Here is a 26,146-nt window from a genome sequence, read left to right on the forward strand (position 1 = left end):
TGCATTCATATGGATTACTTTTATGCTGCCTTTCTGTGATTTTTTTGGAGATTCAAAGATTTTTGGGTGAAGGGAAATGTTTGCATCATACACAGTGTCATTGGAGTGGTGGTCACTCCTGGGCATGTTTTGTGGGCTTTGTTGGTTCTCTGATTGGTGAATTTACAATGCTGGATCATGGGAATTGTGTAGTCGTTCACCAGGAATTCCAACACAATTTTTAAACAATAAAGTTGAAACAACGCAGTCCGATGACATCAACAGAAGCATATACCATCAATGAACTACCTCGGACCTCATGGTAAGCCTGTCTTTAAAGGTTTAAGTTCTAGTTGAAAATCAATTTGTCTATATATAAAAAAAGACCATGACCGTGAAGTCATAAATCAAGCTAAAACAGGCAAGACAACTCTTGCCAAGAGTTTATTGTGACATTTGAAGATGTTCTGGTAGTGCATAATTCATTTGTTTTTGTTCTGTAAACCAATAAAAAACAAAATCACAGCCTTGATAAACTAAAGTCAGAAAAAGTGTAAAAGATACATAAAACCACACAGGATCACATAGAAATGTTCAAAGAGTTTATTACAGAAATTGAAGAGGCACTACCTCACATATATAGGCACTGAACTACTGAACTGGACTTGCAATTGTGTGTAAACACATTTCAACACAATTCCCACAGAAATCCAGAGCATGTTAACCCATCTAGCCAGGTTCAAGTGAAGTTATCTGCTAACATACAATGGGGTGTATTACAGGTGCCACAGATTTTACTTCACCATCCTGCTATTCTGGTGCAGTTTTATGTATTGCTTTCTATCTGTCCTTCAGCTTGATGGCAACTTTAAAGGTGCTTTAAGTGATTTACTTGTCATACTGTACAACAAATAAAGTGTCCCATCTACCTGACTGAAATCACAGAAATAGGCATCCTGAGAAACAACACCTGTCTCTGTAAACAGCAAAAATGAAAAAGGGGGCTGGCCTGTCCCTTTTTAGCTGATCATAAAACTAGCCAATAAGGAATGCTCTCTGCCTGTTAATCATTTTGTGCATTCTGATTTGCTCACATAGGATTTGTGGACATGTCTTTGAAGGGTGTGGTTTTAGAGAGAGCTAGAAAAATGGCAGAAATCTCTTACAGCACCTTTAAAATATGTCAAAGACACAAAAGTTGCAATCCATTTCACAAGGAAATTTGGTCTATTTTATACAAAATGTTTCAAACGTTATCTATTTGACACAAAGCTTCATTCAACAGCCATTAATAGCCTTGGTATGTTGCCTCAGCTTAGAGGTACATGACTACATTGCCCATAAACAAACAAATCTATAGTCCCCTAGTTCTTCAAACACTCACAGAATAAAGAACGTGGAGAACAGTTGTTTTTTCAAAGTGTTACAATAGATGTTGATTCAGTGCATGGTCTACAACAGTGTGCTAGAGGATAAAACCACTTTTGCTGTGTGGATGGTGCAATGTAATCTCAAGGGACATTGTTAGTTCCCCTGGGCCATCTGTGTGTCTCTGCTCATCTACCTCAGTGTAAAACAATCCTCCATGCCAAAAGGGTAGCAATATTTCATAGCTGGAACAACATAAACTAAAATGATATTTTCCGCTCAGGGCTCAAACCAAGACTTATCCGTCTTCAGATTAGAGAATATGCAATGAGATAATGTGGAATTTGATTGATTTTATTTATGGAGATTGTGAGTCAGAGACTGAAATGTACCCAGAGTGTTGGCACTGCATGTTGAAGACTGTCAGAGGCCATCGGCTACATTATCACACCACTACATGACAGCACAACATCATAAAGAAACAACAGACCATCACCACAGCTCCTCATATTACGAGTCAACATGACAACCTGTCACCATACAAATGAACAAAATCACACAGGTCAACCAACAAATCACTGGAGAAGCTGCATCGGTTCACCGACTTGAACTTGAAATTCACCACAGAATATTAAATACATGGATAAACAAGAAAAGTCACTGCAAAACAACTGCTACCTAGAGTTTAGGTTATCATTACACTGTGTTTAGTCTGAAGTGATTTACATACAGATAAGGGTCAAAGACAAATGCATCTGAATATGTTTGTGTAATAAAAAAAAAGCACAAAGTCAAACGATTCGTATTATTTTCAAAGTAATTTAAAGCTCTGTGGAGAGGTCTCAGCATTCACTGCACTTATAAAATAAAAACTTTGAGTGAAACATTTAGCACTTTTGAAAAGGAGAATATGTGCATCCCCTTCAAAACCCCAAATTGAATATTCTGTCATCATTTCCTTACATTTATTCTTTTCCAAACCCCTGAAACACAAAATATGTCACAATTCACTCTCATTGCATCTTTTGCCATACAATGAAAGTGAATGGTGACTGAGGCTGTCAGTCCCTAACTTTCTTCATAACATCTTTTGTGTTCCTTGGAAGGAAGTAAAATTGGTTTGGAATGACATCAGGGTGAGTAAATGACAGAATTTTAATTTTGTGTTAACCTTCCTTTAAACATCTTAAAACTATTTGTAATAGTAAAGATGATTTTCAGTTTGTAGAGGCAGCAAAAATGGAACTCAAGCAATAGCAAAAATACATTGCCAAGATGAGTCATGTGTCTTGTTGCAGAATTTGTAGAAATGAAAATAAATAGAGGTATATTTCTTTCAGCATTATCTCTTTCCCTCAGATCATCTATTCACACATCGCCGACTCTGCCTTTCTAGGGGTGTGTTTCAAATGTGAGCCACTGTGACATTTAACCTCACATGAAACTAATGTGAAAATGAACTCACTCTTTGAGCTGGTCTGCAGCAGATCATAATACAACACCAGTGAAAAAATTAAATAATAATCAAAATAATTGCTCATCTCCCAGTGTTGTTACAAATCGTCCAGTCTTCTGTTGCTGTCTCTGAGAAGGCATGACTGTCATGTATGGCTCCATACAGCCAGAAATATCCATCCTTGACCTGTTAGTATTTCCACTGTGACATGTTGCACAAGACCGCCGGCAGCTAGCACAAGATCACAGTCATTAGGAAGCTGTAAATCTAAATAAACAAGGCTTGCTGTATGAATATACAGTTATGTATGTGTGTGCTTCTTTGATTCTCATGTTTGTGAGCAGGCTTGTGTCATTTTTAATGTTGGATATAAACCAACCGCTTTTTTTATACACAGTTAGATCATTCAAAACTGTTTCAATCCTCACTATCCCAACCAAAGACAAATACTGTATACACAAACAGCCATATGCACTTGCACAAATGTCTCAAAATTTCAATATGATTATGTATGTACATCTTATTACACCATCAGGGATCACATTCCTCCAAACATCCAATTGAGTGTGTGATAATATGGGTGTCACAACCCTGCTCATTGTACCCATATGGTAGATTTCAAGAGTCTACACTGAAAATCTAGGATTCAACGTCTAATTATAACCTGGAAATAGAGTTTTAGGATTCATAAAAATATTAAACAAAGAATTGTTATGACAATATGGACAAGAACTATTTAAGATTGTGCACTATTTCTGGGTCACTAATCAAACAAGCAAATTTATGACATTTACATTTACATCAAATTCATGAAAAGATCTTGAACACTGATATTCGTGTTAACTTTCCACTCAAATTGTGATGACGATGATATAATTAGAAATCAAATCCATATTGACCTCTCAATGCTGAAATGCCCCTGATTTTACCTGTCACTTTGCAATGTGAATTCCTGACATGCACGAGTTCTGTTTTCAGCTTGCTAAATGAGCTTGGTGACCCAATGTTCTTGTTAAATCATCAGTGGGGGAATACAGGAACCCCACAGGGCACCGTTGAACCAAGAATGAGGCATTTGAGGTCTGGTTCAAGGGTTTTCTCTCATCAAAATTACAGAAAGTGAGTCCTCTGTCCTCCTCCATGTCCCCCGAGACCATTCATCGCTCCTCCTGTAAATGGGTCACTCAAAAACAGTTACGGTTTGTCTGTGAGGCTTGTATTGCAACTATAATGACTAGATTTAATTAGTTCTTTCCCTGAAGAAATAGCTTCCAATTAAATGTGACCCGAAAAGGCAGAAAACCATCACTAGTCAGTCCAACTACTCACTGCATCCTTTGACAGACTTTGTCAGACTTTCCCCTTTAAAAACTCATTATTATTTGAGGAATGCTCTGGGTTCAAGAAAGTTCTCTGGCATACTGTTGATTACCACAGAAAAAAAAATCAGACCCGACCCTCAGAATGAAAAATTAATTGAAAGCACGTTCACAGTAATGTGCTTCTAGTGGATGTCTGAGGGGCAAGGGTAATAAACATTAAAATACAGACCGTTTTGAATGTGTATCCACAAGATTGTGATAAAATCATTTACTAGCCATGTCTGTGCAATTTTATATCTAATCCTTCACCTGCTATCGTGACCATGCAGAACCAGTTAACTGGCATGATATGCACAAGGATACCAGAAATGGACTGTTATCCTAGAGAAAAATCTACTCACAGGAATTATGTAGATAACACACAAACAGAAGTCCGCCCATCTAGATTAGTAGTCCCACTACTAAAAAGATGCTTTAGACAATTGTATGGCTCAAATAACATATTTTTGTACAGAAAAATGTATATTAGCACTGTATAATATACACTGTATCGGCTCCCCCATAGACTTCTATTGTAATGTTTGAAATGTTATTTTCAAAATCAAGTCAAAATTATTTTCTGTGGTAATAAACAGCATCTGTGGCTAATTTTGTTAGAGCTTAGCTTGTTTTGAACACATAAAATTCCTTTGACTGGTAAGATAATCCACATACTTTTTCATCTCATGCTACATTGTAGGTAGTAGGCATTAGTGGGATAAGACAACACAGTCTCATGACAACTCATAATAATTTAGGCTAGATGGCAAAATCATGTGATATGGTTTGACGAAAAGGCCATGACTTCTATTCCCATAGAGACAAAACAATCAATTTCAAATCAATACGATACGAGCATCAAATTTTAGCTAGTTATCAAACACTTTTATTTTAAAGGAAACCTCAGTGATCAAATCTGGTTACTTATTCCATATTTATTTATGCAATACAGAAGACTGATGGCAACAACCTGTAATATGTCTATATTGTCTCATTCCAAACCCCAATGTTTTATTATTTCCATGATACACTAAAATTATTGGCTATATGGTTATTGGTTTAGGTTTGTGTAAGGGGTTACACAGGAAAGATCTCAAAAACATGTTTGTTGGTATGTACATTTTTCTCTAGGAGTAAAAATCTTTATGATTTCGCCATCTCATGCTATTATTACAACTTGTCATAAGATAAGTTGGATAAGAGTGCTCTGCTCACTCATAACAACTCTAAATTTCACACGTGCATGGCTGTGAAGGTACACACACACACACACACACACACACACACACACACACACACACGCACACGCACGGACGCACACACGAATCCGCCTCCCATTTCTGAATTCTCTCACAGCACATCATCTGTTTGTCTATTATACAAAAAGTGCTAAACTTGCTACCTCTGACAGGTGCTGTGGCAGCTTGGTGGATATGGCCCTAAGTTCCTCTTTAGTTTGCCAGAAAATTACCCTGCTTGGATACTGAAAAATATTGAACAGTTCAAAGGCGTCTGGAGTGTTGTGTGTTTGTCTGTCTGCAAAGGTTATTTATCTATTTACAATGGCCCCAAAAAGTATTTGGACACAAATGTATGAATTACAAAACAAATGAACAAATACTTTTCAAGCAAAACTTAAAAATAATAATACTTTTGCTAGGTTTCAAATGACAAGGTAATAGACACAATGTAAAAAAAAAAAAAAGATAAATGTATTTGGACACTTTCTGGTTGTCAAACTTTGTGGAACATGTCCATAGTTTCTGTGCTAATAACCTCTAAAATAGCCTGCATTTTGGGGCCACTGTATATACAGTGAGTACGGAAAGTATTCAGACCCCCTTAAAGTTTTCACTCTTTGTTATATTGCAGCCATTTGCTAAAATCATTTAAGTTCATATTTTTTCCTCATTATTGTACACACAGCACCCCATATTGACAGAAAAACACAGAATTGTTGACATTTTTGCACATTTATTAAAAAAAAAAAAATAATGAAATATCACATGGTCCTAAGTATTCAGACCCTTTGTTCAGTATTTAGTAGAAGCACCCTTTTGATCTAATACAGCCATGAGTCTTTTTGGGAAAGATGCAACAAGTTTTTCACATCTGGATTTGGGTATCCTCTGCCATTCCTCCTTGCAGATCCTCTCCAGTTCTGTCAGGTTGGATGGTAAACGTTGGTGGACAGCCATTTTCAGGTCTCTCCAGAGATGCTCAATTGGGTTTAAGTCAGGGCTCTGGCTGGGCCATTCAAGAACAGTCACGGTGTTGTTGTGAAGCCACTCCTTCGTTATTTTAGGGGTGTGCTTAGGGTCATTGTCTTGTTGGAAGGTGAACCTTCGGCCCAGTCTGAGGTCCAGAGCACTCTGGAGAAGGTTTTCGTCCAGGATATCCCTGTACTTGGCCGCATTCATCTTTCCCTCGATTGCAACCAGTCGTCCTGTCCCTGCAGCTGAAAAACACCCCCACAGCATGATGCTGCCACCACCATGCTTCACTGTTGAGACTGTATTGGACAGGTGATGAGCAGTGCCTGGTTTTCTCCACACATACCGCTTAGAATTAAGGCCAAAAGTTCTATCTTGGTCTCATCAGACCAGAGAATCTTATTTATCACCATCTTGGAGTCCTTCAGGTGTTTTTTAGCAAACTCCATGCAGGCTTTCATGTGTCTTGCACTGAGGAGAGGCTTCCGTCGGGCCACTCTGCCATAAAGCCCCGACTGGTGGATGGCTGCAGTGATGGTTGACTTACTACAACTTTCTCCCATCTCCCGACTGCATCTCTGGAGCTCAGCCACAGTGATCTTTGGGTTCTTCTTTACCTCTCTCACCAAGGCTCTTCTCCCCGATAGCTCAGTTTGGCCGGACGGCCAGCTCTAGGAAGGGTTCTGGTCGTCCCAAACGTCTTCCATTTAAGGATTATGGAGGCCACTGTGCTCTTATGAACCTTAAGGGCAGCAGACATTTTTTGTAACCTTGGCCAGATCTGTGCCTTGCCACAATTCTGTCTCTGAGCTCTTCAGGCAGTTCCTTTGACCTCATGATTCTCATTTGCTCTGACATGCACTGTGAGCTGTAAGGTCTTATATAGACAGGTGTGTGGCTTTCCTAATCAAGTCCAATCAGTATAATCAAACACAGCTGGACTCAATTGAAGGTGTAGAACCATCTCAAGGATGATCAGAAGAAATGGACAGCACCGGAGTTAAATATATGAGTGTCACAGCAAAGGATCTGAATACTTAGGACCATGTGATATTTCAGTTTTTCTTTTTTAATAAATGTGCATAAATGTCAACAATTCTGTGTTTTTCTGTCAATATGGCGTGCTATGTGTACAATAATGAGGAAAAAAAATGAACTTAAATGATTTTAGCAATTGTCTGCAATATAACAAAGAGTGAAAAATTGAAGGGGGTCTGAATATTTTCCATACCCACTGTATATATTTAGTTTATATATTAATACATTATTATAATACATATATTTATTAATATATTCATATTAATTTTAAATGTATTTTTTTTTTGCTTGTCTTAGATCTCCAGCCCAAGAGTCTTATATCCAAGCTCCAGTAGATTGTCTCCATTATTCAAAGTATAAAGTTTCCTCTTCATCCTCTGTAGGAAAAGTCTGTGAAAATGTCCAAGATACATACAGGTCAGCTTGTTTGTTTGTGTGTGTGTTTGCAGAGCTTGTGCTCTTTGTATAGTACAGCATGTGAGGATGATGTGATGTATTTGTTCATTGAAGTGTGTATGTGTCAGACAGTTTCTTTGAGACAGAGGGCTTCTACAGCATTGCTGGGACCTTGGGAGACCCCTCCAATGAGGAACAGCATGTTTGGGGTCTGAATGGAGGCACAGGAGCAGCGAGGGGTGGGTAAGGGGGCCACGACCTCCCATCTCCTCTTCAGCTGGTTATAACTCTCCACTGAAGCCAGCGGTGATGGTTGGTTACCTGACAACATGCAAACCAACACAGAACAAATCATAAGGATTTCTACAAGCAGATGTACTAAAGTGTGATACAAATGAGTTTTAATTTCTCAAAACATATTAATGTTTTCACAGTTTCCGAGTTAAAGGTGCTCTCAGTAAATTGATGTTGATGCAGCATCACACACACACACACACACACACACACACACACACACACACACACACACACACACACACACACACACACACACACACACACACACACACACACACACACCACACACACACAAATACTATTCTACTATTAATATTTCTTTCTTTTAAATGTTTACCAATTAGCAAAGAATTGCCTTTAGGCATATGGAAGAACATTTTACCTTACATTTGGGACAATCAAAAAGCAAACAATCCTGTAATATTTAGAAAATATATATTAATGGAACAGTTCATCCAAAAATGAAAATTCTCCCATCATTTACTCACTCTCATTCCATCCCAGATGTGTATGACTTTCTTCTGCAATTTTTAGAATAATTTCTCTGCTCTGTAGGTCCATACGATGTAACCCAAACTTTGAAGCACATAAAGACAGCATAAAAGTAATCCATAAGAAACCAGTGGTTTAATCCATATCTTCTAAAGTGATCCAGTCTGTTTTGGTTGTGAACATACCAAAATATAACTCCTTTTTCACAATTAATCTTGACATCAGCAGTCTCCTTGGCAAAAATGATCAAGCTCAATTTTACCTCCTAGCACCATCTAGCACTTTGTGCATCCGTCAAGCACATATGAAGTGTAATCGAGACTGTAATCATAATCATGCAAGAAACTGCATTGGCAAGATGTACAGTGTTATATTCTACAGGAGTTATATTCTGGTCTGTTCTCACCCAAAACTGATTGGATTACTTCATAAGACCTTGATTAAACCACAGGATTACTTTTATGCTACATTTATGTGCTTTTTAGAGCTTTACAATTCTGGTCACCATTCACTTGCATTGTATCGACCTATAGAGCTGAGTTATTCTTCTAAAAATCTTTGTGCAGAAGAAAGAATGTCCTACACATGAGGGTCAGTAAATGACGAGATAATTTTCATTTTTGGGTGAACTTAACCTTTAACAGTCTATTTATGCATGCCAAGTCACATAAAAGTATCATGTTTATTCATTTATACAACAATAATATACAGCTGTGTAAAGGGAAAATGCAGTAACTACACATTTTATCAATATAGTGTTATGACCAAAATCTTACACTATGATCATGGGGATGAATCAACTATGCTCAGACTGAGACTATTTTAAACCAACATTTGGCTGGAAAATCATAAAAGTCGTTTGATTTGGGAGAGTGATACTTAAAAAAAAGGTGATCTTTATCTTTACACACAATTTGATCTCATATTTTGTACTATTTGTTTTGTTTTATATCTGTACTGTCAATTATTTCCTCCCGTCTCCTCAGCAAAAATTACTCCGCAATGAATTTATGACAATTACATGAATATTTTACAATGGCTTATCTTGATTTAAAACAGGACATTTTTTCTCTTCTTTTCATATGTCATTTAAATATTTAAATAGCTTTATCTTAATAAAGACACAAGTGAGCATAGAGCATAGTCATATGATTAGACTGCCTCTCCAGCCATTCAATCAACATGACACGCTCTTCACATTAACACACAGCTTCCAGAGCACTCTCAACACACACACATTGCCGATGTTTCTTGCAGATGAAACACCTGGTGGGTTTTGGGACTAAAGCAGGTTTGAACAGGTGGCGCCATGCAGATTTCTTCAGATTATGTAACTCACACAGATTCTGTGGCTAATGCCTCAACAGAAACTTTTTCTCTGATGTTGCAAACATAAATAAATAAATTAAAGCAGAGTTTCCTTGGTAAGTTATAAAACAGTCCTGGCTTAGGGTAGTTCACCCGAACACAAAATTCTGTCTTTATTTACTGACCTTCATGTTGTTCCAAACCTGTATTACTTTTGTTTGTTCCATGAAACACAAAAGGCAGAATGTTAGATTGTGACTGTGTTTTATGTGAGAAAGTAAGTCATATGGGTTAGGAACAACATCAGGGTGAGTAAATGATGACAGAATTTACATTTTTGGGTGAACAATGCCTTTTAGCACTACAGTTGCAGTGAGAGGAGATTTTCTCAGATTCTCCAGGGTCAGTTAGAATGGGCAGTGCGCTCTCTCACATGCCTTTGGTGGAGAGACCTAAATCATTTAATCAAGTTTAAGTGGTTTCTCAAATTGAAGTGCAGATGATATGGACAGACTGGTGCAGTGACTATTGCTATCATAATTTCCTGGTAGAACGAACATTTGGGCGAAACCACTTGAAGTAATCAAAAGAGTCATGTCACACTGTGCTTCGCTGCTTGCATGGAGATTTCCTGCGTGTTGCTACGCATCGTCAGGCACTCAGTATGTTTACACAAACAAATTTTTGTAAAAGAAGCAAGGCTTTTTTGTAATGGTTTGCATAATAACTCTTTGTTGAATGATTTTACCCTGGTTGCAATTCTCATCACATCTCCTGAATATATCTTAAAGGGATAGTTCACCAAAAAATTTTAATTCTCTCATAATTGACTCTTTAAAAATGTTTCTACAAATTAGAAAAATATCTTAGATCAGTAGGTCCTTAAAATGCAAGTGGATGGTGATCTGATTGTAAGAACTGAAATTAAAAGGTTTATATAAAGTTATCACGAGATATCGTGAGCGTAGGGAAACGGAGAAGGAGAAGAGGAAGAGAGTTGGAGGAAGAAGTGAGAATGCACAAGGTAATCGGGTGGAACGAGGCGGAGTGAATGTTACAGAAATGTTGAAATAAACCCTGAGTTTTGAGCACAGAAGTCTTGGTCTGACTCCTCTATTCAGTGGCCATAACAAACAAGGAAAATAGCCAAGAACCCACGCATAATACTCGGTAAGCACAGATTCATCCAGACCTACAAACTCGAGTATTACACTGGTTGGCTATTTGTCTATTTGTTTTCTGCATGGACATTTTCTGCTTGACTCCGAATAACGAAAATCATCAACCTGCAGGCACGTTTATATTGTGGTAAAATATTTTTACGTGCTATTTTTTTGCAAGTCCAGATTACGTGCCACATATATATTTTTTTTCTCTCTCCTCTCGCCGTCGCTCGCACACGAAATGGCTGATGATGAGAATGATCGTGTGGAGTTGCCGCAACCACATAACGCGATGGCCGGTACAAGTTCGCAGGTGCCGTTCAGAATTGATCTTCCAACCCCTTTTTCGGGTGATAACACTGAACCATTCAGCTCGTGGATCCAAAAATTTGAGGTTGCTCTTAATATCTCTGCCACACTACCTGATAAAGCTAAACTTCTTCCTGCTAAGCTCACGGGACCCGCATTTGCATATTGGCAGTCTCTCTCCCCCTGCTGTTAAAGCGGACTACACCATGACTAAGGCCAGTTTGGGTGCAGTTTTTGGACGTGCAACATTTTTGGCCACATTTCAGACATATTTGAATGCTCGTCCCCGCAAGCCTCAGGAGCCTCTTGAAGTTTATGCCGCTGAGCTCACCAGCTTAGTGACGGAAGCTTTCCCTCAGTATGACGTCACAGCTCGAAATTGTGACATTTTTGGTCGATTTGTTACCGGCATAGATTCAACACTCCCGGGCAATCAGAGAGGCAAAGCGCGCACACGCCCAGAGAATCCACAGTCAATTCCAGGACAGCGGTGACACGCGGCACATGTGGCAAGGCATCCAGGACAATATCAGTTGCCTGTGACAAAGATGCCTCCCTTCCAGATGCGCTGAACGACTTCTACGCTCGGTTTGAAGTGCAGAACGACGTGGTGGTGAGGAAGACCTCCCCTCCTCCCAACAACAAGGTGCTGTCTTACCACGACAGATGTGAGGAAACCTCTACGTAGAGTCAACCCACGGAAGGCTACTGGACCAGACAACATTCCTGGCAGAGTGCTCAGAGGATGTGCAGACCAGCTAGCAGATGTTCTTACTGACATCTTCAACACCTCCCTGAGCAGTGCCGTTGTACCAACGTGCTTCAAGGCCACCACCATCATCCCCATGCCAAAGAAGTCTTCAGTGTCCTGCCTCAACGACTACCGTCCCGTCGCAATTACACCCATCATCATGAAGTGCTTCGAAAGGCTCGTCATGAGGCACATTAAGACCCAGCTGCCCCCCTCACTAGACCCACTGCAGTTTGCGTGTCTTCCAAACCGTTCAACGGACGACGCCATCACCACAACCCTCCATCTGGCCCTCACCAACCTAGACAATAAGGATTCATATGTTCGAATGCTGTTCATAGATTTCAGCTCAGCATTCAACACAATCATTCCCCAGCACCTGATTGGAAAGCTGAACCTGCTGGGCCTGGACACCTCCCTCTGTAACTGGATCCTTGACTTCCTGACTGGGAGACCTCAGTCAGTCTGGATCGGGAACAGCATCTCCACCACCACCACCACCACACTGAGCACTGGGGCCCCCCAGGGCTGTGTGCTCACTCTGTGCTCACTCTGTTCACTCTACTGACTCACGACTGTGCAGCAATGCACAGCTCGAACCACATCGTCAAGTTTGCAGATGACACGACCGTGGTGGGTCTCATCAGCAAGAACGACGAGTCAGCATACAGAGAGGAGGTGCAGTGGCTAATGGACTGGTGCAGAGCCAACAACCTGTACCTGAATGTCGACAAAACAATAGAGATGGTTGCTGACTTTAGGAGAGCACAAGGTGAACACTCACTGTGCCTATTGTCCTGTTCATTGTCAGAAATTTCTTGTACTGTCCCGTACTTTTTGCACATGTTTGCACGTGCACTTTATATAGGTATATAGGTATATATAGGTATTTTATTTAGTTGTGTAGTCTCATGTGGTCCTGTGTTTGTCCTATGTTGTTTTTATGTAGCACCATGGTCCTGGAGGAACGTTGTCTCGTTTCGCTGTGTACTGTACTAACTGTATATGGCTGAAACGACAATAAAAACCACTTGACTTGACTCCAATAGAAAATACATGAGCATGGAGCAGTGACTTTGGACAATGCTTTAAAAATAGCCACTCAGTGTGAACATGCACAGTTAGCAATCAGGGTAGCCAATCCAACGGCTATCATGCCAGTAACTGTGCATCAGCAACCCTCATCTGCCACAGCGACGCCAACGGCCATCGCAGATCTGGTGTCGGCCATTGCTGACCTCCAGACGGACCCGCATACTCTACACCAGTCCCACCAGCGTCGGACTGACGAACACCTGGACCTACTTTCACCACAGATCTCCAACCTTGAACACAAGGTGATGGAAACCACACACGCTTGCGCAGCTGTTGACTACAACATGACCCCACAGAATCACAGGAGGGAATGAAGTACCTCCTCCAAATATGTCATTGTCGTGAGGGTCGAACATGCCAGTTTAAAAGAAAACCAAAGGACAATAGAGAGTGTGCAACTGCAATTAAAGAGACCCAGCTCTTTTTGAAAACCTAGTGAGCTTTCTGCCTTACGGCCTATGTAGGCAGCTGCCTTCCAAGCCACCATTCTAATTGTAATTGTGTGATTTGGAAGTAACTGAGTGACTGATTTAGAATGCACTACATATGCAGCAAATTGTCATGGTTACTGTTGTAACCTCCATTCCCCGAGGGAGGGAACGAGACATTGTGTCAAATGAAGTGACACAAGGGGTCTTCCTTGGGAGCCTCGCGTACCTCTGGACTTGAGAAAAGGCCAATGAGAAATTGGCAGACAGAATTTACATGTCCCGCCCCCGGACATACGTGTATAAAGGGAAGCGGGCATGCTTCTGTCAGTCAGGTTTTTGCACTGAGGAGCCGAGAATAAGTTATGGCCATTTACTGTGGTAGGTCTAGTGTTGTGGCAGAAGAATGTCTGCTAGGGAGGTGCCACACTTCTTGTCGAGTATGCTCGAACCCGCAAGGGGGCGGGCACGGCCTGGGTCTGGTAAGCCAGAGAGATGGCATCAACGACCCAGTGAGCATACCTCTGTTTGGAGACGGTTCCCTTTCCACCATCCACCAAAGCAGACAAAATGCTGCTCAGAACATCTAAAGCTCTGCGTGCGGTCCAAATAGATACGCAAAGCACGTATCGGATAATGTGAGTATGTGCCTGGAACGAACTCCAGGTAGGTGTCGCTGACAGAGAATGCTTGCAGGTCCCCAACCCTCTTGATGGAAGCTAGCGCTATCAGGAGGGCAATCTTCATTGAGAGGGCCTTGAGCTCGACTGAGTCAAGCGGCTCAAAGGGGGGGTCTCTGAAGTCCCGAAAGGACCACTGAGAGATCCTAGGGCGGGAACAGGCTTGGCCGGGGAGGGTTCAGTCTCCAGGTGCCTTTAAGGAACCTGATAATCAAGTCGTGCTTATCCAAGGACTTGCCGTCTACTGCGTCGTGGTGGGCCGCGATAGCGGCTTTATACACATTCAAGGTGGAGGGGGACAGCCTCCCCTCCAGCCTCTCTTGCAGGAATGAAAGCACTGAACGAACTGCGTATCTCTGCGGGTCTTTGGCTTGGGCTTGGTTGATCGTGTCTATGACTGCAGGTGGTAGGTCACTCAGATCTTCTGCATCCTGTCTAGGGGCCAGCTGGAGGTTCCAGAGGTCTGGGCGTGGGTGCCAGAGGGTCCCTGTCCCTGAGAAAGATGGTCCTTCCTCAGGGGGATTTTCCAGGGAGGTGCTGTCGTGAGGAGCGTGAGATCCAAGAACCAAGTCCAGGTGGGCCAATAAGGAGCCACCAAGGTGACTTGTTCCTCACCCTCCCTGATCTTGCACAGCACCAGTTCAAGAAGGCTCACTGGGGGAAATGCATACTTGCGCAGCCCCTGCGTCAACACGTCTGTCCCGACAGGGGCTTCTGTCAGGGAGTACCAGAGTGGGCAGAGAGTATTGTCCTGGGAGGCAAAGAGATCTACCTGTGCCATGCTGAATCGGCCCCAAATCAACTGGACCACCTGGGTGGAGCCTCCACTCTCCGCTGGGCGAAACCTGTCACGATCTGTCTCTGTGTGAGCATTTTGAACGGGCGTTTGTGTAAGGCCCGGTTAGGAACTTGCAATCAAAGATTGGTCACAAACCACCGCCTTTCTTGGGTACGATGAAGTAAGGGCTCTAGAAACAATTTCATCTTGGCTGGAGGGATGGGCTCTATCACATCCTTGAGGAGCAGAGTTGTGATCTCTGCCCGTAAAGCGCTGGCTTTTTCGCCGCGTACAGAGGTGGAGCAAATACCGCTGAAACGAGGTGGGAGCCGGGCGAATTGAATCACGTAGCCGAGTCGGATGGTCCTGGCCAACCAACGTGACAGGTTGGACAGCGAAAGCCACGTGTTCAGACTCCACGCAAGAGGCACTAGAGGGAGGATCGCTTTTGATGTACCGGGTGAGGCTTTGCGGCAGGTGGGAACAGGTAATAGCATGTCGGGAGGCAGAAGAGCGCAGAAGAGTTTTGGTGCTGAGAAAAGGCTCAAAGTACTTACCTTGCTCTGCGCACCCGGCAGGGGGCGGGTTAGAGACTGAGGAAGAGGTCCTTGAAAGGCGTCTTTGGAACTCGTCAGTGCTGGCCTTCCGGAGCTGAGTAGTCTCGGGTCCGGAGGCGAAGTGACTGCATCCGGGGGGCCGGAACTGTAGGATTTTGGAGCCGGTGTGCCGTGAGAATGGCACGCACCGGCTAGATGATCCAGGGAGTGAGGAAATCGCTCTTTTATTGAGAATGTGGCGGCAAAGGAAAATAAGGAAAACAAGGATTCTCCTCCCGGCCCTCCACCGGGGGACGGAGTGGTCTTGGTACCAGCTCCGGAGCGAACATCTGACTGCCAGGGTCATCCGTCTCAGGAGCGCTTAGGAGCTTTCCGGGTCCTGGAGACACGTTCAGTTCCAGTTCCTGCTGCACGTCGGGGTCGGGAGTGCCTTGGCTTGACGGACCTGCAGGAGAGCCATGGCATACAGGGTGGAGGCGGCCTGTCCGGTGGCGTTGTAGGCTATAACGTCAGTGACGATGTCATCCTTCAGGCTCTGGAGGGGAGTGGCTGGGAGCGGCATCCTGAGACGAGGTTTCAGTCGTCAAGCTGTGAAAGCTGTGGGGAGGACGGAGGGTTCCAGTCGAAGCCCACGCTCACGGCAGCCCGGGCAAGCATGTCGGCCATCTGCGCGTCAGCCTCAGTCGAGTCCTCTGCTTCAGACGCCTGGACACTCTCCGATGCAGCGGTGATGTCATCATCCAATTCAAGGGACAATGCCAGCTGGTCGCGAGGCAAGCCAGCGTGCTGGGTGGTTCGTGGGGATTTATCCGGTGAAACCGAGCCCGTCATCATCCCCAAATCGCCAGCTGGGTCGTCCTCAATCCCGTGGGAAGAAGGAGCGATGCGGGGTGGGGGGGGGGTGGGGGCCTGCGGCTTAAGGAAGGAGAGCCGTGACCGCAACGCTGCCATGGTCATGTTCTTGCAGTGAGTACATGAACCATCCACAAACGCCGCCTCAGTGTGAAAGCTGCCCAGGCACAAGAGGCAGCGTCTGTGGCTGTCGGTCTTGGAGAGATATCGACCGCATCCAGGAACTACACAGAGGCAGAAGGGCATCTTTAAAAAGACATGTCCTGAAAAGGACGTTCAATGCTTGCCTGTGTATTACTCTTTTATGAGTGAAAACTCAAACTCTTTTAGAGAAATTAAACTCTTTCAGAAAACACTATTTCAGACAATGAAAGCGCTGTCGAAGCGCCCAGGGGCGAGGACTACACAGCGTGCAGAGAGAGAGAGAACGCTGCTGGAAATGTGCCATAATATCCAACAGCAGTACTTCTTGCCAGCATAGGTGAGTGGAACAGTGGTGAACTTCAGCTTGCTGTTGCAAAACCGCTCGGCTCCGAAGAAAAAATCGGAATGACAGACACATGCCCACTTATCTTTATACCCGTATGTCCGGGGCAGGACATGAAAATTCTGTCAGTCAATTTCTCATTGGCCTTTTCTCAAGTTCAGAGGTACGCGAGGCTCCCAAGGAAGACCACTTGTGTCACTTCATTTGACACAAAGTCGAGTGAGTGACCTGTGTTTGGACTTAAAAAACATTCGGCTGGGATTTCAAAATTTGCTAAACATTGCTGGGTTTTGGCTTTGTATTCATATTGATGTGCTCTCTACAGATAGCACTATCATACATTCTGTAGTTAAAACTGCATTGCGGTTTTCACATTTACGTGTCCTTATATGATTATTCTGGCTGAGAGTGGCAGAGTGCGCATTCTTTCAAAATAATTTTTTTACCTACTCTCTATCGTTTGCTCGTTCGACCGCTCCTCTCTGCATGCAAGCTGTATGTGTGTGTGTGTGTGTTTATCTCAAACAGAAACATCAGTATTGTAGGTATTGTACTTTTAAAAGTACATCCGCAACTCTGCAAATTAAATTATATAGAACGCCTGTTTTACCAGACTTGCGCTTTCCACACATTGTAATTTTTAGCTGAAAAAAGGTGACTATATCGAGACAACGGACATTTCAACGGACATTTCAAAGTAGCCAGTATTTCAACTTAGCATGTTTCCTAAATCTCTGATAACATATGATAATTTTATGCTTTAATACAGTAAATATATAACATATTGCACCTTTAAATTATAAACTTGAAATATTAACCTTCTAAAATTGTAAAAATCTGCTTTTCACTTTATAATGCATTGTTAATCACCATTGTGATTACAGAGGGGCACCTGATGACAAAAAGTTAATCAATAGTGGCCTTTCCAGGAGCAAAAACCAATAAACATGTGGAGACAGTGTTCAGTGTCACTCACACAAACACTAAACACCATCGGGGTAACACTGAGGGTGAAATTAAAATTATGCAATAAACATTAACTAAACTACATCAAATATAACACAGAACACCCAGTGTACACAAATTAGATTAAAAATAAGAAGAAACATAACTATTACCATAAAATATACTAAAATGTAATGGGTCACGCAGGGAATTCTGGGAACATCGGATTATTAGTTTTTACCATAATTTTAACAATTATTTACCATAAAAAGCACATGTACTCTCTTGTTAAATATAATATCAATTTTTTACCATTATTTATATAGGAAAATCATACTTTTACATTTTACTGTAAAACTACATGTAAATGTCTTATTAAATATGTTTAACATTTGTACAGTATATTTTAGGGTAACTACCAGTTAAACAATTAACAGTTTTTTTTACTATGCATTTTTACAGTCTTTTACCGTGAAAATTTTGGACATTTTTACAGTATACAGTATATATAGTTAGTTAGTTCCAGTCGACGAATCTGATTGGACAAGAGACGTTTCACGAGTACTGATGTCTCACACCATTAGCACCCAGACACTATGCTGTTTGTATCACTCTGCTTGTGTTCATGGCATTCTAAACTAAAGTGTAAGAGCAGTGCAGATGTGTAAAAGAACTATGTGTGTCTTTTAATTTTTCCCTGTGACATTAAAGATATTAGCCAGCAGGTAATGAAAGAAAATTTTTATCAAAAATAAAGCCAGTTCAGTTGACGTGCATTGAGTGAACACACGTCAATCAGCGAGCGTTTTTTTTAAGTCAGTCATTGCCATTGTCTCTCACTCCATGATCGATTGGACTACTAATACACTATTACAAATGGGAAATACAGATAAACTAACAGCTTCAGCATAAAGACTTATCACAACTGAGAGACACAACAGACGGAATAATCAAATACATGCAGGACGTTTCCAAGTTGGAAGGAGATATAAACACTGAACATGTCGCAGGAGAGAATGGTTTCTATAGTAAATTACTCTTGTGCACCGGCTACCACAAACTTCTCAGGGTCCCTGAGGATGGCTATATTTACACAGAGAACCCCAAACTTCTATTAAGCAAGCTGACACTACACTACTGCTTGGGAATCATGAAATACCTAGGCACAGCAGGAGAACTGAAAAGTGTGAAGTGATGTTTTATTAAAGGCATCTGATCTGTTTTTATTTAACGGTCATTATTAAATGTACTGATGTTACAATTCAGTAAATGTATGAAATACTGCATGCTCTGAGCCTGCTAACAATTCTTTGTAAAGACACAAAAGCCATACAAAATTTAACCTGCTCTGACCCACCTCAGCCCCTAGTATCAAATGCATTTCTGATGCTGCTTTGGCTCTGTGTAAGTGAAATGCAGTATCAGAGCAGCCTTAAACTTTAGTGTTGTCATGTTATATATTGCACAATTTAGTTTCATATTTAAGAATAACTTCATTTTTTCATTCATTTCATATGTCTATTTTCATCATTTTGTATTTTACATATATATATATACTACTAAATGCCACTTCAGATGCTGCTTCTGTGCTACATTAGCAGTAAAAAGATGGCTTAGGTTTTGGAGCAGAGCAATAAATGACAGGTCTACACCAGATTCAGGAAAGTGAACAGCAACAGCAGCAGCAACACTAAATACAGACAAAAAAGAAAAGAAGAAACACACTTGAATGAGCAAGTAAGACAAGAGGGGGAGACAGGGTAAAAAGAGGTAACAACAACTAAAAAGGATAGAGAGAGCAGGTGGAGGAAGTTCTGCTGTGCTTAAATGTGACACACTTAGAGCAACCTGCCCTCAGTTCTCACACTCTGTGAATAATGAAGAGACGCTCAGCCCAGGAACAAACACACCAATATCCTCCATTGGCTCCTGTGATGCTTGAAATGCTTTCTATTTCTAGACGTGCGAAAAGATGAAATAAAAATGTGCCATGTTTAATCTGCAATGCTGTGCCCTAAATATAATTTTTTTGGGAAGACGAAGACATTTCTTGCCCACTCTTTGAGCTGACATTTATTGAATAAATCTCTCCCTCCAGTAATGTAGCCGGAGACAAACAGACTGGAAAGATTTCACAAAAAGTGTTTGAGCCAGATATTCAGAGCCTTTACCAATAGTGTCTTTACTGGAGTGTAAGACTCAAATTAACAAATCATTTGTCACATTGTATACCTGTCTGAGGAACATTGGGTTATGCCACACATAGATTCACAATGAAGTTAAATGGATATTTCACTTAATAATGAAAATTCTAAATTCTAAATCCATATGACTTTCTTATGTGGAAGGTAAAAAGAGCCATTCTGAAGAATGCTCTGGTTGCTCTTTTCCACACATTTACAGTAAATGGCAACTGAAGCTTTCAAGCTTCAAAAAGGATGCAAAGTATAATAAAAGCGGTCTATGCAACAATATATTTAAAGTGTTCTGAAACCATATGATAGCTTTGGGAGATAAACAGACCCCAATTTAAAGGGATAACGCAACCTAAAATGAAAATTCTGTCATCACTTATTTATTTTATTACAAACCTGTATGAATTTATTTATTTTGTGGAACATAAAAGGAGTTGTTAGGAAGAATGTTAGTCTCAGTCACCATTTACTTTTATATAATGAAAGCAAATGAAAGCGAAAGGTGACTTGAGACAAAAATTCTGCATAACATTTCCTTTTGAGTTCCATGTAAGCAAGTAAATCATAGGAGGTTGGAACAGCATGAGGGTGAGTAAATTATGATAAATATATTTTATTTTTTGTGTGAACTAACCCTTTAAGTCATTATTACTGTAACTGAAAATCTAGACATCTGCCGTTGCTTTCTTCGGTGTAATTCACAGAACAACATGAGAGTAAGTAAATGATGACAGAATTTTCATTTTTGGGTGAACAATGCTTTAACTGTGATTCAATGGTTTTCCTATTAATTTTACCAATACCAATTAACCCAACTGCTTCCTAAAGGAGGGTCACAGAGTTCACAAAGTTTTTCAGAAGTGGCTTGTAGTTATTGTGTCCAGTGAGGTAGATTATTTTTGCTAGTGACATTAATGCACAGCACTTACTGATGGCTGCACTGACACAATGAATCCATTTGCTTGATATAGTTCTTGCCGCAGGTTATTCTGAAAAATGACAATCCTTACACCTGCTTTTCTAAGCTCAGTTGAACCTAGAATATTTCCATAGTCTATTCAACATTGTTTTTTCTGTGGTTACTTACCAAGTCCCCCCGCAGCGATGACACGTCCGCCGAGACAGCCGGCTACAAAATCTGCTCGCTTTTCTTGCATGCGACAGCTCCGTGTGGCTTTCAGCCATGCACCTATATACAGGTGACAAACACACAAGAGGCCAAAGATCAGAGAGGAGACCAAGATCATAGGATCAGCAAGGTTGGCATAAGGGAGAACAGAAAAACCTACTGTGCTACAGTTTTCTTAAATCTGTATAATCAACCGGCATGTATGTCTCTGATTCACTCTAGTTTTGCCAGATGGGACATGTTGCTCACAGTCATTTGTCTGTGTTTTGGCAGCATGTGGGGACTGGCTAAAACTGACATGGAAACATAATGTACCATAATGACTGCAATAAAACAAAACAAGCCGCCACTGAATGGAGTCCGAGAGAGTTCAGTCTCACTCACAAACAGCTGATCTGCTCTGAGCAATACGGATGGCCTGATAAACAATTTTAGAGATGAACAAACAGCCGAGAAAGGCAGCATGAGAGCTCTTTAGGGTTAGGTTTAGGTTTAGGGTAGGTAAGCTTTACCAGTCTCTGAGACCTGACATTACAAGCAGTCTAAACTAGGGATATGCGTAAAAGGGATATGCGTAAACACCTATTTTAAAAATCTAATTGTTGATACCTAATCCAGTTGAGTCATTAGTTGAGAATTTAAAGACCTGAAATGTCACATCAAGGACACATAGAAAATGTGTACTATTGGTTTGGCTCCAATAACAGGGTTGGGAAACACTGGACCAATCTGTCTTAAAGGTGAAGAATGTATTTTTTTGGCATATTCAAATAATTTATTTTATCCCAGCTTAATATGCAGACACAGCTGTAAATAAGCCATTCGTAGGTTTATTTTCCAGAAAAGTGTAAATACTTTGGCTCTGTGGCACTATCACAACATTGCTCTGTTTGTTTGAGAATCAATTTGCCCAGCACAACCACATTGACTCAACCAATGGCATGAGTTTGGTTTGGATCTGTCTGTTTGTTTGACCAAAGGCTTACGGGAGGAGTGTTCGGAGAAACCTATTAGAAAACATTAATTATATTTTAAATTCTTGTGGTGTGAAAAAAGTGTTCACCTGTTTCGGACCCCAATATGATGCGTTTTTTAAGGGTGTGTTCTCGTTAGACATGCTCTTGCTTTAAAAAACAGCAACAGAATAAAAAGGTCTTGAGATGCACTTTTAAAACATGTTCTTTTTAACATGACAGCATCATAAACACAACGCTCATAGGAGGGTGCGCAAAAACCATTGCAAGACACATTGTAGTGACACTAGGGGTTGCTCTTGGGAGCCCCAAACACCTCTGATCTTTGAAAAAGACCAATGGGAATTGGCGAGTGGAATTTGCATGCCACTCCCCCAGACATATGGGTATAAATGGAGCTGGCTCGCAACCACTCATTCAGATTTGTTTCTTTGGAGCCGAGCGGCTGATTCACAGAGAGTTGAATTCCACTGCGGGTCCATTCACCTCTGCATGCTGTTGGATTCATGGCGCATTACAATGGTTTCTCCCCCTCGTGCACGGATTGAATGCAGAGAACGCCCCAGGGCTCTTCAACAGCGTAAAAGAGTATATATTCTTGCAATAAAAGAGTTTATTTTCTCTAAAAGATTGGCACTGACGGAGAGCATCTTTTTAAAGATCTGTGTTTAGTTCCTGGTTGCTGTCGCTACCGCCTTTGATGGCCAAGATCGCTGTCTCACCTGCATGCGCCGCGCCCACACTGAGACAGTGTGCATGGATGGATCATGTTCTCACTGTGAGAAAATGACCATGGCAAAGTTGCAGTCGCGGCTTTCCTTCTTCAGAGGGAAAGCCACTCCAGCAGCTCCCCACCCCGGTCATTCTACCTATGCGTATGAGGCCACATCAGTTAGCACTGGGAGCAATTTGGGGACCCCAATGGGAGTGGTTCCGCCGGGTAATCCCCCACGGACCTCCCATTCCCCAGTACACTCGTTTGCCCTGGTCGAGTTCTGGGATGAGACGGGCGACTTGCCACATGGCGAGTTTGATGTCTCATTTGGGGCTTAGGAACAGGATGAGCTCTCGATCGCAGCAACGGAGATCTGATCCAGTTGGATGCAGAGGACTCGACTGTCGCCCAGTCTGAGTCCGACGCAGATATGGTGGCCATGCTTGCCTGGGCGGTCACTAGTGTCATACTGGAGTGGAACCCTGCACCCTGCCCTGAACCCTTTTGGCTTGATGATTGGCTCCTGGGCTCAAAGCGCCGCTCATGGCCGTGCCCTGCCTTGGACCCATTCATCCCGGAGGTGCACGAGGAGCTCACGAAATTGGCAGGCACCTTTTACTGCCCGGACCCGATCTCTGAGCTCCTCCACTCTCACTATCCTCGGCGAGAATGCCGCTGTACTGCGTTTGGAGATCATGACCCTTCTGCAGAAGGACATGATAGAGCCTGTCCCTCCAGCCAAGATGAAGAAAGGGTTCTACAGCCCCTACTTCATAGTGCCAAAGAAAGGCGGTGGGTTACGGGCAATCTTGGACCTACGAGTACTGAATCAGGCCTTGCACAGACTCCCTTTCAAGATGCTAATGCAGAAACTTATTTTGGCATGTGTCCGGCATCAAGATTGGTTCGCGGCAGTAGACCTGAAGGACGCGTACTTCCACATCTCAGTTTTACCTCGGCACAGGCCCTTTCTATGGTCCACCTTTGAGTGCCGTATGTACCAGTACCAGTACCTTCAGTCTGTCCTGTCGCCTCGTGTCTTCTTGAAAGTTGAAGAGGTAGCCCTTGCCCCGTTAAAGGAAGTGGGCATTCACATCCTCAAGTATCTCGATGACTGGCTGATTCTAGCTCACTCTCGAGACTTGTTGTGTGCGCACAGGGACCTCGGGGCTCTGGGTCAACTGGGAAATGAGCAAGCTCTCCCCGGTTCAGAGCATCTCTTTTCTCTGGATTGTTTTAGACTCAGTCTTTATGATAACATGCCTCACGAGCGAGCACGTGCAGTCAGTGTTGAACTGCCTCAAGTCATTCAGGTGGAGAACGGCGGTCCCACTGAAAAGACCTAAATGGCCTACCACTGGCAGTGGTAGACACAATCACCCAGGTCAGGGCTCTCTCTACGAGGTGCCTGTATGCCTTGAAATGGCGTTTGTTCACTAAGTGGTGTTCTTCCTGACATGAAGACTCCCAGAGATGCTAAGTCAGTTTGGTGCTTTCCTTCTTGCAGGAGAGGCTGGAGGGGCAGCGCACCACGACGCAGAATACGGTAATTCTCTCGGGAAACAGGACCTGATCATCAGGTTCCATACAGGCGCGAGGAGGCTGAATCCTCCCGTTGCGCATCTACATGGATCACACACTTGCAGAGCTTTAGATGCTCTGAGCAGCTCTTTGTCTGCTTTGGAGGACAGTGGAAAGGGAGGGCTATCTCCAAACAGAGCATCGCCCACTGTCTATGCTCCTCAGTGCAAAACCTGAATGAGTGGTTGCGAGCATACCGTATATCCGGGGGAGTGGCATGCATATCCACTCGCCAATTCCCATTAGAGTTTTCTCAAAGATCAGATGTGTTTAGGCTCTCAAGAGAAACCCCTGGTGTCACTATATCGACACATTGTCTTGTTCCCTCCATCAGGGAATGGATGTTACGACAGTAACCAGGATGACAACTTTTCCAAGGGGGTTCTTTTTCAATCTAAATCTAAAGCCAATATATGATCACACAGCAATCAATATGTTGCTTCCAAAAGTTCATGTACCCAAAAATCAACCCATTCAGCTAAAATTATTAACAACCACGATACAACATCAGATATTTTTGCATCAATTCAAGAGTGAACATGTTTCCCTCTGGCTCTACTGATAGCATGTTGCACAGGGAACAACAAGAACATGGGTTCTGTTCCTGTGGGAACCAGGAAGTCATTGTGTACACATAAACAATGGTGAGTGTGATTTGGGGGTTGCATTTTTGTTCAAAAATTACATACTCTCCTGATGGTTAGGTTTAGGGTTGGTTTAAGGCATATGGTTAATTAAATATGCACTCTTGACAGTATTACATCATACACAACTAAAAAAACAACTCGCTTTTGGCACCACTTTGTGGACTTTTCACAGGGAAACTGGAGCTCACATGTGCCCATATATTAAACTACACTTCCAGCTATGGCCACTGGTAGGTAGTGATATGCATTTCGGTAAGCACAGACCGATTTCAGCAGAAAAACTTTCGACCCACTGTTGCTGAATACAGTGTGATCAGTCTGTCTATTGCACAGTATGCTGTCACTTTGCTACTTGATTTGCTGCCACAACCCCCCCACACACATAAACGAATAGGCCTCAGTTGTTGAACAACTAGCTAATCATCATTGCCCATTGCTTGTCCAAACATCAACTCTTTCTATTTCTTTTTTCATTGGCCTAAAATGCCATGACCACTCAGCAAAGCTGTCTCTGCTCATGATACCATCTCCCTGTGAGCAAATTTATGACATCACTTTTCTCAGACGTTCCAATAAATGTCTTCTTCACTCACTCTCTCTGTCTCCATCCCTGATGTTTAGATTTTTCGTGTACTTCAAAACCATTCACTCAATTTCCTTTCTTCCTGGTAACCTTCAAGCCATATGCCATCTCTTTCAGCTATTATGTTCTTTAAGCTCTTCACCATCTTTCATTTCATCCATTCTTTTCTCATTTCTGGTGACCTCACATAAAAGAGCGCTAGATTCTCTGTTGAAAAAACCCCCTCTATTGGCCACTGTGCCCTCACCTGCTCTTACTTGTCCTTCCTCTGAGCTAATAGCATTGTTCTCAAGGTGATCTGCACATCATGACACTCTCTTAACACTTTAATGGGTAATATATAATGAGACATTTAAATTTCCTTTATCT

At 42.2% G+C, this 26,146-nt stretch overlaps 1 protein-coding gene across 1 annotated transcript in view; it reads right to left on the reverse strand.

Moving 5' to 3' along the window:
• Nucleotides 1-7,561: 7,561 nt before the first annotated feature.
• LOC127628749 (kelch domain-containing protein 8B-like) overlaps nt 7,562-26,146 on the reverse strand; it is a 187,883-nt gene continuing 169,298 nt past the window's right edge. Inside the window, exons 4-5 of the mRNA XM_052105609.1 lie at nt 21,236-21,337; nt 7,562-8,132 (exon numbers count right to left, since the gene is read on the reverse strand). Coding sequence (XP_051961569.1) covers nt 7,936-8,132; nt 21,236-21,337 — 299 coding nt within the window. The 3' untranslated portion in view covers nt 7,562-7,935. The remainder of the gene's footprint in view (nt 8,133-21,235; nt 21,338-26,146) is intronic.

The sequence above is a fragment of the Xyrauchen texanus genome, chromosome 35 (genome assembly GCF_025860055.1).
Source record: "Xyrauchen texanus isolate HMW12.3.18 chromosome 35, RBS_HiC_50CHRs, whole genome shotgun sequence".
NCBI lineage: Eukaryota > Metazoa > Chordata > Actinopteri > Cypriniformes > Catostomidae > Xyrauchen > Xyrauchen texanus.